This window comes from Pseudonaja textilis, chromosome 5, assembly GCF_049901715.1.
Source record: "Pseudonaja textilis isolate UNSWEBS1 chromosome 5, rPseTex1.2, whole genome shotgun sequence".
In the NCBI taxonomy this organism is placed as follows: domain Eukaryota; kingdom Metazoa; phylum Chordata; class Lepidosauria; order Squamata; family Elapidae; genus Pseudonaja; species Pseudonaja textilis.
Window position 1 is genome coordinate 60,366,813 of NC_141994.1, and position 16,113 is coordinate 60,382,925.

A 16,113-nucleotide genomic window follows, 5' to 3' on the forward strand; every position below is an offset into this window, starting at 1 on the left:
TTTAGAGATTCTTCACATATTTATTTAAAATGGATCCTTTTTTATTCAGAAGCACTAAATTATGTACTTTGAATTGTCTAATAAGAGGTTGTAATAAAGTTAGGAAGAAATTACCAAAGTGTTTTTTAATAGAAGCTCTTTTAAGTTCTACATAAAAAAAAATGTCTAGAGCACATTGCTTTTTAGAAGCAAAAGAAATAAATGTTTCAACATTTATTCATCTCCTACCATTTTATGATGTATTCTTCCTCTTACATAATTCTTCAAATAGCCCAACCACCTACTGTTGGCAGTTTGTGCAGGAAATTGCAGACAAAGATAATCAATAGTTTACATGAAAAATTGAGAGTGTTAGCCAAAATAGCTTTTCATGCCTTGTAAATGTAATTTTGATCCTTATATATTCTACATTTGAGGCCAGATATTTTTAATACTCATTTGTAGCTCTTTATAATACATTTTTTCTGATTTTCTATTTTAGGATCGGAAGCTGTCCAAATCAGAAAGACAACGGTTTAAGGAGGAAGCTGAAATGCTGAAAGGGCTTCAGCATCCTAATATTGTTAGATTCTATGATTCCTGGGAATCTACAGTCAAGGGAAAGAAATGTATTGTTCTGGTTACAGAACTTATGACATCTGGCACATTGAAAACGTAAGTATAAACTTGTGGAGCACAACCTGAATTATCAAAAAGAAAAGGAAAGCATAGTAATTTCCATTTTAGGCACAAACCTCCTTAAATACGGCATGGAGTATTTTTCTCCACCGTTTATGAGGAAGAGGTCAATATGTTCCAGTTTGGCTTCAAAATTATGAACATCGTGGGATTATTGCTGTTTTGTGAATGGGAATGTTGAAGAGTTTTTTAGAATTTCATTCGGCAAGCCACATCATGTCCATACTATAGCAAATGCCCAGAATTCCAGACAAAATGAATAGCAAGGGAGTCCTCTAGTGGTCAGTAAAATGTTCATAGTGTTTCAATAGCATATAATGTTCAAATATGCTTACACAGTATAATCAAAGTATTCTAATTCTAAGTAGTTCAGTTTAACTATTTAAAACTAGAATTTCTTAATTGGAGACACATTTTTGAGGTAGTATGCATACTGTGGGGCTCCGAATACAGATATTTCTAGAGTAGATGTACCTAAAGACAGTGCTTTAAAAAAATTGGCTTGAAGGATTGCAAGAAAATAATATATATGATATTACATGATGGACAGGACTGAACGTTTTGGCTAGTTTCGGGGAGGTACAAGGGAGTTAAGTATTGAACATTGCTAAAATGCTAAATCGTGTACTTTACCTCTTAATTTTGATAGTTACATTCTCTGAGGTCCACAAATAGGGACCACATTTAGATTATGATTTGTTACATCTCTGCTAAATATTTGAAAACTATTAATGAGAATTTCTAAGATTACTGAGAATACTCTGAATATTCAAGTTAAGAATATAAGCTTAATAGTTTTTTAAAACAATTTGTTATATTTATATTCTTCCTCCAGCAAATCAATCATTCTTGCTGTAAACCATGTAGTTATCTGTCTTCTATGAAGATTTTAAATGTTAGAAATTTTAGAAGGATTACAGCTGGTATTTCAATCTTAATATATTAGAAATTATTCTTAACTAGTAATTACCATCTGTGTTTAGGGATGGATCAGGGATGGACAATGTGGTGAATCTACGCAGGGCTGTCAAACTCACAGCCTGTGGGCCAGATGTGTCATGCGCTGGCCATGCTCACGCCTGATTTAGCGAAGGAGGAAAAAAGTCACAATATGTCATGTGAGGCCACCATGATGACACAAGTTTGACACCCTGATCTACAGGTTCTTTTATTGCTGCCTGCCAAGCTTTCTATTGTTCCCCTCCCTTTTTAGGTAGATTCTTTTAATTGAAAGGGAAATAAGCAAATTGCAACATGCCTGAAACATTATAAAAGGAGCATATTTTAGAAAATATATGTCAAAGCAAAACTGATTTTTTTTTAAAAAAAAATGCATCATAAAACAATTAGGAAATCTTGAGTACCTATACTGAATATAATTCCTAGTTTGTTTTATTTAAGTATGAATAATTATATCTCACTTTAATACCCAGGGAACAGCCAGATCTTCAGAACCTTATGAAAGGCTAACAAGGTTGGGGCCCTCAGAATCTCTGGAGAAATGTTTTTTTTTTACATGCCTGGCAAAGCCAAAGAATAGGCTTGACTCCAGGGACCAACAAGGTTACATTTTTGGTGATGGGACATAGTTCTTCTCTGCTAGACCTGATGGGTTGGGCAGAGACAGTGGCAACTGATGATCCTGCAGAGAGCCTGACCCCATGCCATATGGGGCTTTCTAAGTGGTTTTAAAGCCACAGGTACATTTACTGCTTTTAGTGTAGGGGGAAAAACACTCTTTAAAATGGCTCAAGTGCCTCTTTGAACCTGCAAGACCACAGAATCATTATGTGTATTTTGTGACTCTGTGTCTTGGAAGATCACAACTAACTATTTAAAAGCCTTCATGTGCTCAATGTTTTCACCATCTTTTACCCATTGGAGACTTCTGAATTTTTAGACAAATGCAGTTTTGTTTGTTTCTTTATGTATATATGTAAGTATATATGTAATTATTTTAAGTTTAAGGCTACCAGATTCCTTAATGACTCTTAGGTGCTTTACAATTAAAAAAGAAAAGTAACTAATACAGAAAAAATTTACAACCATTCAACAGGCAACACACTAACAACAACAACAAAATAAAAAATAAAAATAAAAGCACAGGTATCTTATCCCAAGGAAACTACATTTCTAATGATTTTCTGAATGTCATTAGGATGAGAGCTATATCAATTATTGCAGTGATATAATTCCTGAGGACAGGAGCACATTTTCTGGGTGTTGTTTAATTGACAGGAACCAGGGTGCAACTCCACCAGACAGGAAGGAATAAGTGGTGACAAGAAGTCCTTCAGTTAGCTAGGCCCTTTGCAATGAGGAGCTTTATAGGTGATAACTAGACCTTGAATTATACATAGAACCCACATCTTCCTGTGCAATTCATCTACTTCTGGTATCTTAAACTCATATGTTTATTTTGATTTTCAATTCATTTCTGTCCTTTCAAAGGGGGAGGGGAGACAGAGAAAGTGAGAGAGTAAAATGTGTATCTTTTGGTGAATATTAAGCTGAAGCAGGAATTAAATAATTGTTATCCTTTGCTACATTTACTGAGCAGCTACTGATTCTTTTTTCTTTCTTTTATACTGAACATGTTTGAGGAAGCTCTCTTTGTTCTCTTTACTAATTCACTAATTTTTGGCTTATTGTGAGAGGAAATCCATTATTATATGGTTACTTTCCCCTGCCTTTCCTGCTGCTTCCAATTTCTTATTGTGGAGCTAGTGTATCTGCCCTGGAAAATTCTGGATGACCTCTAAATTTTATGGGGGGGGAGGGGTTTCCTGTCACCTAGTGTTCATTGGGATTTTTGTAGCACAGTTATAGTAATGCTACTTATTGAGTAACATCAACTCAAGGATTTCTGATCTTATGGTATTATTCTTCACCTTTGAAAGAAAACACCAAAGAAGAATAATTGTAGCTCAGGGTTGAAATAGGGGTCCTTGGTGCTCTCTGAGCTTGCTTGTTTTCTTGCAGTTGTTTCATTACCCAAACTAGATAATACTACCAAAGGAAAAAATGTCCCCAAGACAAGTCAAGAATTTGCTGAAAGGCTCATGCTTGGCAAAATTCATCTTTGACAGATTCCAGTGGTCTTTTTGTATTATTATTGTTGTTGTTGTTGTTATTTCAAGCCTCTGAAAGATCAGGAGTTTGTTTTGGGACAATTTCATCTTCCCCCTGATTGGGTAATCAGTAACTGACATATATAATAGTACTGTTTTTATTCCTTCTATACTTTTCTATTATTCCTAGTTGTTCTTAGCAGTATTATCAAATTGAATTCCTTAGATTTTTCCTTCAGTGTTTTCCACTGATATATAATTCAGCAAATGTTACGTTCTGCAAGACCCAACATAAAAAATTGTACTAAATTGTTGGCAATTTTGCTTCCATACTTGTTCTTCAAAATAATTGCCAGTTCTAGTTTTGTAAAAGCTGGCGCCCAGCAGTTACCCTGCTAGGACTGATGATTTGACACTATTGTATTTTTTCTCTCACTAGGACAGCATCTCTATTGATTTCTTGTAAACAGAATGTACAAAGACAATATGATAACTATAAATATTATTTTTGCTCCAAATTTAATTACTAAAAATGAAAAAAAATGCATATTTAAATGAGATACTGTGTTTCTATGATGGTGAACGAAAAACTCTTAAGGGCTTTATTTAAAAAATATTTTAGTTCTATCTATATGTATAATGTACACAATGGCTCCAAATAGTATTTGGTAATTTAAAATATTTTCTCTCCAAGTCCAATATAATTAAATATGGGAGAGGTAATATTTCTAATCCCTGTTGTTTGAACTACTTAGTACCCTTTTTTAACCTTTTTTAAAAAAAAGGATTTGAGTATGTCTCATCTTTGGCCAGTGTCCCCTAATGGTTAGTTCATTGAACATGAGACTGTTTTTAATATCCTATTTGTTAAATATTTGTAATGTTACTGTGTGAGCGTGAGTTTCAAGATGAAGCTTACTTTTATTTGGGTTGTTCTCTCCTAGATATTTAAAAAGATTTAAAGTGATGAAAATCAAAGTGCTGCGAAGCTGGTGCCGGCAAATACTCAAAGGTTTACAGTTCTTGCACACACGCACTCCTCCCATTATCCATCGTGATTTGAAGTGTGACAACATCTTTATCACTGGCCCCACAGGATCAGTCAAGATAGGAGATCTGGGCTTGGCAACTTTAAAACGAGCTTCTTTTGCCAAAAGTGTGATAGGTAAGTTCCAGTTCCATTTTAGCACATCTCATTTGAAACTCTAATAAAACAAAAATAAGCTTGCTTCTGAGCTTTTTCCATATTTCAGCCATAAAGTCTTTGATATAATAGACCTTGTACATTTTGCATTTTTGATATTTGGGTATATTGCTGGAAGAGTGTTGATATCATAGATTGTTACAATTAGCAGAACACTCTTGCTAAAACCATAATATATGCACTCTAGTTAAATATCTGTTGCAACCAGGAAATAAAGGGAGACACAAAAGGGTGACACAAACATTCATTTAAAAAACAAGCAATCTTACCATCTAACCTTCAGTTTCTGGGTTTTGCATTTACTTTGGATTTGCCAGATATTTTATTGCCATAGAACTGGTTTTAACGGCTCTGTTCTGCTATTTTCTGTGTGAAGGAAGCAGGCTAACAAGGGAGAAGATTGTCCTTTTTAGTCTGCACTTGTGTGTTTTTAAGAATGCAGTTCTTGTTTTAGATCCCTTAAAACTGATTTTAAGGGTATAGTTTCTACCTGCAGATATCTTGTCCTTGTCACAATGAAACATTTCCTGCTTTCCAGCCAGTCTAGAAACATTAAACATTCATGGTAAAAAAAAAAATGTGGAAATGACCAGTTTCCTGAACACAACATTGCCCTTTCCATGTGTTGTGTTCAACTTTCAATTGGAAAATTGTCATATTCTCAGTTTTTGTTAACAATTTTGTTAGTATTATGATTTTCAATTAAGACTTAGATACTAATTATTGGACCATGGGAGGGTGGATAGGGATTTAAAAGGTTGTCTGTAAATTTGCATAAAATCTGGTTTGCCTGCAGGAAATAATTCTTTTCTTATTGTAAATATTTCTGGCTTTAAATATCTCTAATTACATAGTATAGTTTTCTACCATATGAGAAACTGCATTCATTTCGTACCTCAGAGATAAAGCATCTCTTGCAAATTGTTTTTTGATTCAAGATGTTAATCACACACTCTGTGTCTATAACTCAATCTCTTTATATTTCTGAGTATTTTTGCCTATAGGATTTCCCTCACTATTTCCTGTATCTGTAGTAGGCCTATTAAATGTACTGCAGGTGAAATGGTAAGTATGTGAAAAGGGCTCTGGTGAGTGGCCTTTGCAGAAAATTTTAAAAATCCATTTTTAAGAAGGCTTTATTCGTAGACAGGTTTTTCATTGCAAGGCTTTGTATAAAAGTGACACTATTAAAAAATAAAGAAATGGAGCATTATAGGTCAGAGACTAGCTGTGGATTAATCAGCATTAATTCTTTACAGCAGAGAGCAGGCAGGTATGCTGAAACAAACATTGTACCTCCTTTCTCAAGGGGAGGGAAGGTAAGTGTGGCTAACACATATTTGGTTTTCAGCCTAACTAGTCTCTTACTTTTATTTTTCTCCATTTATTTTCAATCTAGGATTCAACAATCATGTTTATTAATTATTACTAAAACTTATTTTATTCCCAATTCAATTTGAATTGTAATGTTGATATAAATGGTAAAATAAATATTTACCATTCTTCACTTCTTGCAAAGACCTTGCAATGGAAGACCTATGGGATTCATTGACGAAAAAGAATGACTGAGGGTATCCTCCCTTTTCTTTTTGCCTCCACTTCTTCTTTTCTCACAGGTCTCCCCATCTGCTCCCTTCTGCGGTGAGTAACGGCAGCAGCCTCTGCTCGCTTTGAGACATTTAGAGTCTGAATCGTTCTTTTAATTTAAGGTACCCCAGAGTTCATGGCACCCGAGATGTATGAGGAGAAATACGATGAGTCCGTTGATGTATATGCTTTTGGGATGTGTATGCTTGAGATGGCTACATCTGAATACCCTTATTCTGAATGTCAAAATGCTGCACAGATCTACCGTCGAGTGACCAGTGTAAGTTTTGTATATATTTCTCTAACAATATGTACATCACCTGTCACAGATAAGCAAGAACTCTAATCATCTATCAGAGCGGATAGACAACGTCCAAGAGTCGAAGCTGGAACAAAAGAAAAGTTTCCACATGCATTTGAGAGGGCTTACTTTGGTTACCTCCCACTTTGGATAGTGCAATATGCTGCACATGGGCTATTCTTGAAGGTACAGCTGGTCCTGAATGTAGCAATTTAGAGAGCTATGGGTGAATCAGATCTCCCCCCATATAATAACCTCTACTCTGAGAGTTGCATTGGTTACCAATTTTCTTCTACCTGCCATTCAAAATGCTGGTTGTCATCTTTAAAGTCCTTCATGGCTCTGAACTTGGATATCTTCAGGACCACGTTTGTTTCTGTTCATCTCATAAGAACAGGTAGAAGAAGCTTTCTTCAACTTCTTTCATTGAGGGAATGTTACTTTTAGGGACCTAAAAGTAATTTCAGTTCCTGCCCCCCACCCCCCAGAGACCTGTCCAACTCCAAGCTTACTTGAATTTAGAATGGCCAGTGAAATGTAGGGTTTCCAGCCAATATATAAATTCTATAGAACTGGTTATGATTCTGCACAGTTCGGAGAACTGGCAAATCATGCCCTGGCTGGCCCCGCCCCTCTCCACCTGCGCCTCCCCTCCCAGTCAGTCCTTATCGCACATGCCTGGCATCGCTGACTGCTTTCTCCCCCTCCCAGTCACTCCTTAATGGTTTCTCCCCCCTCCCGACGATCAGCTGTGCCGGGATTCCCCTCGCTGTCTCACTGTTTCGCCAAGGAGGCCTCCTGAGGCCCAGGAAGGCAAAAATGGAGGGGGCACAGCACCCTCCTCCATGCTTCATTTTTTGCCTTCCTGTGCCCCAGGGAAGCTTCCTGGGAGCAACCCTACCCCCCCCCGGAGGCTTCCCTGAGGCCCAGAATGTCCCAAAACGGAGTATGGGGGGGTGCTGCATGCCCCCTCCAGACTCCATTTTTTGCCTTCCTGGGCCCCAGGGAAACCTTCTGGGAGCAAAATGCCCCCCCATCCCCAAGGAGGCTTCCCTGAGGCCCAGAAGACCCAAAAAACGGGTGGAGGCGGGGAGAGTGCTGCCAAAAGAAAGAAAGAAGAAGCCATGCCTACCCAGTCACATGGCCACACCCACAGAACAGGTTCTTAAAAAATGTGAATCCCACCCCTGGTGCACATCCCCATACCATTGCTAGAGCATAAACATGGGCTGTGGTTTGACAGAAGTAAAAGCTGAAACATTTTGGTTCTGGATTTTGGCTGAGGCAAAATCTGGAGAATCCTGGCAGTCTTTCACCTTCTTTGCATGGCCTGGGCTCTAACACACCAGCCAATATTGCTTGTGGCTTCCTTTCAATATCCTTCATACTGCAGTTGATACAGAGATGGGAGAGGGGCATGGAGGGAAAAGAAATTCTGCCTGGTAAACTAAAATGGATAGACTCACTGGATATGCTATGCATGAAGCCAAGGACCACAATCGGGTATATACGGCAGATCTACCCAGCATCCTGAGTCTTCCCAGTGTTTCCTTTTTCTACCTTCACTTACCTGGTCTGGTCTGTGACCTAGTGGAAAACATGTATTCTGTTCACATCCCTATTTGCCTTGAGCTCAATATAATTGACACTAGTTGGCAGAAGAGTCTCAGGTCCTTAGATAGGAGCTTTTTCTAGCTTTATCAAAAATGCTGAGAGTAAATCTTAGATCTCTGGTTCATGTGCTTTGTCTTTAGACTATGGTTTTCTGTGAAATGTGTGTCAACAGGACACTGTAATAGAACTGCAGCTATCACAAAAATATTAATGATACAAAACTGCAGTTTATTGTGTTTCTTTATCTTCTGGCTTTTGCTCTATACATTCACTTTTTACTGCAGGCAAGTGTGCTGCAGTATTTATTTTGGATGCAATTTAATAATAGTTAGTGCAGAGAGAGTTGTGCTAAATTATGCATTTACTGCTCACTGTGATGTCTGTAATCAGTTACAGACTGCTTTTTCTGAAAGTGTTTCTTAGGTTTAAATGTGAGCAATAACTTTTCTAGGTTGGAAAGCATACACCTTCAAGGAGAAGGAAAAAAAAGTGTATCTCATTGATTAGACGTAGCCTGTGCAAAGTTCTGTCTAAAAACTTACTTGCTTCTTCAGATGGAAGCTTTTATAAAGGGTTATATCTATTCTGCCTCAGCAGGTGGCAATGTTTAGCTTAGATTCAACTCAGAAGTTCAGCAAGGCAGACCTGGTTAGTACTTCAATAGGGGATTGATTTCCTAGGGATGCCATGACTGGGAAGTCAAAATGCCAGAAGGCAAGGGCAAGGCTCTTCTGTTCATAAATAAACAAGGTCTATTTGAAGGCTTTTTTTAAAAAAAATGTTATGTATGTTTGCATAATACTTTTTAACATTTTTTTCCTTTGCCCGTTATCATTCTGGCTTTCTGAAGTATGCAGAAATTGCCAGCAAATCTTTTAAAATAATCACTACCTCTAAAACTCGGCATATTCAATATCCAGTCTCCAGCCTCCCCTTTTTAAGGAAGATTGTTGAGATGGGTAATGCCACAGGGTTTGGTCCTCTCTCCCTTGCCGCGCTTTAATATGTCTATGAAGCCTGATGTTAAAAGGGATGATCATCTGATGTTTTGGGATGTGGTATCATAAATATGCTTATAGCATTGAACTTCATATCACTACCACAGGCTGCAGGGGAGAAGCTATTGACATTCTGTCCCTGTACCTGCAAGCTATGAAGGTCTGGATGAGAGAGAACAGTAAGGTGAACCCAAGTAAGGCAGAGTTGCTATTATTACATTGGGATTTCTATAGATGTCAGTGTGATCTCTGTGCGGGCAGACACTACCCATAAAGGAGCAGGTTTGTGATTTGAGAGTCTTCCTGGACTCATAGTTCCTGCTAGAAGCAGGTGGAGTTAATGACTGGATAGGCTGTGTTGAATTTCAGCTGCTGAAGGTATTATGATCTTACTTGATACAGGAGAACCTGGTTACGGTAACTGATTTTCACTTGGTTGGACTATTATAGTGTGCTTTATTTGGGCTGCCCATAAAGATTACTTGGAAAGTGCATCTATTCAGAATGCAGCAGTCAGTATCCTTTCCAGCAGTGGGAACCCTGATTTTCTGAATTCTATCTTAGTTGCTAAATGTGTTTCTGGATACATTTTAAGGTGCTGGGATTTATCTTTATGGCTTAGCATATTTGCAGAGCTGCTTGCTCCACTAGATCTTGTAGGGCACATTTGCTTATGGTTAATGATTTGGAGATGGGGAGGACCCAAAGCTAGAAAGTACTTCTTTTCTATAGCAACACCAGTGCTGTGGAATGGCTTCCATATGGAAATCAGACTCATTTCTCATAAGCTTCAGGAATTGTTGAAAACAGAACTATTTCAAAGGGCATTTTCAAACCAACAAACATCTAAGGTGATTACTAATCTGCCTAATTTATAAATTATATTTATATTTAAACAACTGTATCTGATCCATCACACATATAACATATAATAGTTTAAGAATATCTCGTGTGCCTTTTTCCTGTTGTGATTTATTACGTTGCTTTATCATCATTTGATTAGTTCTAACTACAGATTTCATATCATTCAGTTTTATCATTGTTTCGTCTCTTATTTTTTTACCACTCTCTTAAATAGCCTGCTTTCTGTTCTGTACAACCATATCATTTTGCATTTTCCCATCTTTAACTCCAAATGGCTATTAAACTAATGCCTTCTTTTCAACATAAAATCCCTCTTTCTTGTCTTATTTTCCTTTGCTGGTGAATTTTAAAATAGACTAAAACATAGTGGTTACTCTCTTGGCCATAAGATAGTAAAAAAAAATCTGTTGCAATAATATTTTTATCAGAACAATAAAATTCAATAATAGTTGCAGAGTGTTGAGGTAATTCCCCGTTAGGAGAATGAGTGCATACAGGGAGACGTATTTGAGAGAAGTGTTTGAATAATACACACACAGTACACAGATACACTGTACAGTAAATGTAGGTTTTTACTTCCAGAAAGGTTTAAGCAAAGTCCAAAATAAGCAATCCAAAGTCATTCACAGGTAAAATCAGTCAGTTTTCATCCAGGGATAATCCAAATATCAAATTCCAGTGTCAAAAACAGTTCAGTATCAGACTTACATTAAATCCAGTAATATCAGTCAATTAGAAGAAATGGAGCAATGGCAATACTTTCCAACAGAAGGAAACAGAGATACTCACTCAGACACACTCTCTTCTGAGACTAAGACTAAAACAATCCAGGTTTCTGGCTCCATCTTATGGCCGTTTGAGAAACCACACCTAATTACAGTTTTGCATTTTCTTAAAGATACAGTTTTAAAATGTTTATCCTGGTTTATATATTTCTAACCCAAATAGCTGTTAGGTGACTTATATTCCTAACACAGATGTTTGAGTATATTTGCTCTTTTATAAAATATTCTGATTAAAGCAAGGAAAAGAGATATTTTGAGCTGTATCAGTTTTCTCAAAAATCTTAGAAATCTTATTGGCTCTTTTCTCTTTTCTTCTTTCTTATTGGCAAGAAGCTCCACGCTGTCCCAGACAAATGAGGGTCCAAATTTTGCTTGAAAACCTCTAATTATGGAACCCCCATAGGAGGAGGCAAAGTATTCTGCTACTTTAAAAGTTCCCACAGCAGGAAATTCCTCCTTATTTTCCTCCTTAGTTTGAGCTTGGATCTTTCTCTGTAAAGTTTACCTCCATTGGTTCTTGCCCTGCCCTTGGCAGCTATGAAGAGCTATGAGAGACAGTTTGGTATAATGGCTAAGATGCTGGCCTAGAAATCAGGAGATTGTTGAGTTCTAGCCTTCACCTAGGCATGAAAGCTGGGTAGGTAACTTTGGACCAGCTTCTCCCCCACCCCACCCCTACCATACAGCCAAACCCACCTCACAGGGTTGTTGTGGGGAAATGGGAGCAGGAGAATTAGGTCTGTTCACCATCTTCTGTTTTATATAAAATGGTGGGATACGAATCTAACAACAACACACCCTCTTCAAGTATCTGGACACTGCTACGTTATCTCCTTAGCCTTCTCTTCTTTAGATTAAATATATTCAATCTTTTAGGCTTTTTAATCTTTTAAAATTAATCTAAATTCTTTAGATTAAGTACCATTCTTCATAGGATTTAGCCTTCCAAGTTCCCAACATATTTTTAATTCTTCTCTGTATTTTTTCTAGTTTCTTAGCATCCTTATATCTTGGAACTGGAAACAATATTCAAGATGCAATCTGTCCGTACAACATAGAACAGAACTGTCACTTCTCATGATCTCAAGTCTTGAACCTCTGTTGATGGCCAAAGATTTTGTTAGCTCATTTGGCAGCTGCCTCACATTGCTAACTATGCTTAATGTAATATAATGTAATGTTTACCAGAATATCCAGATCATTTTCATGAGTATTTCTTTTGATCCAGATACCTCTTTTGGATCAGTGTATTCTTTTTTTTCCTACCTAACTGCAGCATCCTGCATTTCATTTCTTTGAACAGCATTTTATTGGGTGGGGTCCACTCAGGGGTGGTATTCTACCAGTTCGCACCTATTCTCTAGAACTGGTTGTTAACATTCTAAGCAGTTTAGAGAACCAGTTAGAAGAAATTACTGGCCTAATCCTGTAAGGAGGGCAGGAAGGAAACATTCTGGTGCTGCATACAGAAACTGCCTCTCCGTTAACCCTTATTATATTCTTGGCAGGACTAGACTTCCTGTCTCTGGAACTTCTCTGGAGTTTTTTTCCCCTCCTTTGCTGGTACTTTGCTTGTGTGGAGTGACCATTCAAAGTTACAATGGCACTGAAAAAGTAACTTATGACCATTTTTCACACTTACAACTGTTGCAGCATCCCCACAGTCATGAGAGGCCAGGCGAGGAGATGCGTGCCTCGATGTGAGTGATATTGAGTTGGCAACGCCCAGCCAACAACATGACCATCTAGCCACGCCCACCAACTAAGCCACGCCCACAGAACTGGTTGTTAAAAATTTTGAATCCCACCCCTGGGTTCTCTGTTCATATTTTGAGTCCTTGAGCTGCTATTCTAATGTATAATTCATTCCCCTTCAGCTTTATGATACCTGCAAACTTGATGGGTATTCCTTCTTATCTGTACAAATCGAAAACGTTGCTTTGGATAACTTTAATTTGGTTGGATACAGGTAGGATATAGTATTGTAAAATATGGGAAGATCTCTTACGGTTTCTACAGTTCATCATTTCATTTAAATAAAATTTGTTTTGGGATTGGAGACATTATTTCATACCAGTTGCAGCATATAGAGGGAAATTTGAACTCAGAAAATAATTAAACCTGTCACAGAGCTATAAAGTTAAACCTTTAAAATTGGTATAACAAAATATTCTTAATTAAAAATTGATATTGGTTCATGTGGATAATTTTAATCATTTTAATATGCTTCCAAAGTTCTCTGATTTGACTTCTATTAACAAAGACTGCAAAAATGTGAAATCCTGAAAGAGTTAAAGGTCATAGTACAATTGTTTGTGAAAACAATAAATAATGAAATTCCAAACTGTTCTATTACTATGCCAAACACCTGAGGCTAAGAACTCAGGTATGTTAGTCTCCTGTATTTCCATACAAATGTGTGTTAGATCTGAGTTTGTTATTAATTTCCTGGAGGTACACATTTAACCACAAATGAAGACATACTGTTTCAGTTTGTTAAGGACATTCTGTCCTTGAGTTTCTTGGATTTATTTTCTACTCTTTTTTCCATAATTTAGAACCAATTGATGGGATTGATAGGGTTTTTTTTTGTCCTACAGCTTTTCTTCTTACCAAGTTTTTATTGCATTTGTGCAATAATGCCCTTTAATTGTTATACGTGAAACACAATAATTAAATTGATATAGTTAGTAGGAGTTCAACTCAACTTGAAAACATCTTTCCATTAAAATTCATATATATGTTTTCGCGGGTACTTACATGTACAGACAGAAGATATTAGAAACACCAATCAAGCAGAACACAGCAAACTCCAAAACCAATAAACACAGACCAAGACTCCCAACTAATCAGGATGAAGAAAAAAACCATTCTGGCATAGCAGTAGGCTAGCCCCAAATTTAAAACAGAAACGGCTGTGAAAGTCTGACTCACAGATGAACATTATACAGAAGCCTGATGATGGCAGAATAGATTCTGCTGAAACGTTGCTACAACTTTAAAAGCAATAATGACATGGGAAACTATAATGACGTGGGTAAATATGTGAACAAAGCTGAATACCATACATGTAAGTACCCGTGAAAACTTAAGAAAACAAACAAATATACGTATGTATGTATGTATGTATATGTATGTGTGCATATATATGTGTGTGTGTGTGTGTGTGTGTGTGTGTGTGTGTGTATGTATATATGTATGTATGTATATATGTATATATATATGTGTGTGTGTGTGTATAAATAAATTCAGATATCTGAAACACCATCCAGATAAGGTGGGACTGCTGTTTACACATATAATAGAGTAACTTGGGAACATGTAGAAAATGCAAAGGTCTTAGGTAAGTAGAAATTTCAGTACGGGGACAGTTGTTAGAATGTCCATCCAGTATAGAAATGTTAGTTTTATGGACAAACAAATAGCACAAATAGAAATAAATATTTTCTAGAATATGTAAATTTAACTAAGTCTTGGAATTATTAAACTAAAGAACATTTCACCCTTATTATCTAGAAGAGCGTGTTGCTGAAGTCATAAGTTTATCATATAGAAAATAAGGGTTATAATCTTTTCTCTATAGCAATGGACCTAAAATGCTATAGCACAGGGGTGTCAAACTCAAGACTCAGGGGCTGGCCCGTGGGGTGCTTAAATCTAGCCAGCGATGCCAGTCTTGAAACAGCAAAGGGCCTGCCCACAGTGCCTCTACCAGCAAAAACGGAGCTCGGCGAGGTGCATGTGCCCTTCCCCCCCGCTCCATTTTCACTGGCAGAGGACTATCAAAACAAACTAAAAACAAAACAAAAGGAGAAAAGTTTTCCCTTTTGAATTTGAACATGCAAGAAGGGACAAGAAAGGGAAAGAGAAAAGACAACGAAAAAGAGGGAAAGCTGGGAAGAGAACAAGGAAGGAAAAATAAGGAAAGAGGGGAAGGAAGAAGAAGAAAGAATGAAGAGGGAAGGAAAAAGAAGAAATGGAAGGAAGGAAGGAATGAGATTATAATGAGAGTGAGGGAAGGTCTCAGGGAAGTCCTGCCTTAGCACTTGGCCACCACAGGTGCCCCCGATACGAGTCCCATGTCACACACACCATGGCCACACCACCTCCAGAACACTCCACATTATTCTCCCCCCCGACTCTCTGAGGTCAAACACAACCCTGATGCGGCCCTCAATGAAATCGAGTTTGACACCCATGCTATAGCATCTGAAGAAGAATTTGGGGAAAAAACACCAGGAGCAATTAAAAGTATTAGATGAGGACTGTTTGGCAGTATTTTTCATGTTAAATTGATGTAGTTGAATTTAATATTATAGGCTAAAAGAATTAGTGGTATCAGTTCTCAATACATTGTATTTTATGGATAAATACAGCTATATGTATAAATAAAATTTAAACATAAATATCTAAGAATTCATATATTTTTCTTACATATTTCTTAACCATATGTAACTTTTGTGATAGTGCAAAAGCACAGAATTAATGAGGTCTAGAATTTTATATAATTGATATGTATCTAAAAAAAAATTTAAACCTAGATTTATAGAAAGGGTCAAATTAATTAATTACAAATGAAGGATCTGAACTTTTGATATTTGGATTGAGTAAATCTTTTAGGCTACTTTATTCTTACTCATGAACTAAAACAATCTAGATCAGTGTTTTTGAAATCAGTGTTTTTCAAACTTGGCAACCTGGCTGGGGAATTCTGGGAGTTGAAGTCCACACGTCTTAAGTTTGCCAAGTTTGAAAAATACTAGACCTATGCATGTTTAGAGGCTTTACTTATCATAATGTCCTATTTTTCAACAAGGTATCTCCTGTGTTTATAGTACTCATACACTTTTTAAAGGACAACCAGAAAATCACAAAGCCAAGTTGAACAGTTGATGAAACAAATGCAGTACCGTTTAAAGTAATCTGTTTCTATTTTTTTCTACTATTGAAGTTATGTAGAATACACAATACAGTATTTTATTTGCATGTCCTCTTTTAACTTGGAGCCAAG

The 16,113-nt window shown here is 36.9% G+C and overlaps 1 protein-coding gene across 3 annotated transcripts in view; it reads left to right on the forward strand.

The window, feature by feature from the left end:
- WNK1 (WNK lysine deficient protein kinase 1) overlaps window positions 1-16,113 on the forward strand; it is a 124,161-nt gene that overhangs the window by 45,657 nt on the left and 62,391 nt on the right. For all 3 annotated transcript variants that reach the window (XM_087935043.1, XM_026718805.2, XM_087935042.1), the window contains exons 2-4: window positions 482-654; window positions 4,694-4,914; window positions 6,663-6,820. In XM_087935043.1, coding sequence (XP_087791169.1) covers window positions 482-654; window positions 4,694-4,914; window positions 6,663-6,820 — 552 coding nt within the window. The remainder of the gene's footprint in view (window positions 1-481; window positions 655-4,693; window positions 4,915-6,662; window positions 6,821-16,113) is intronic.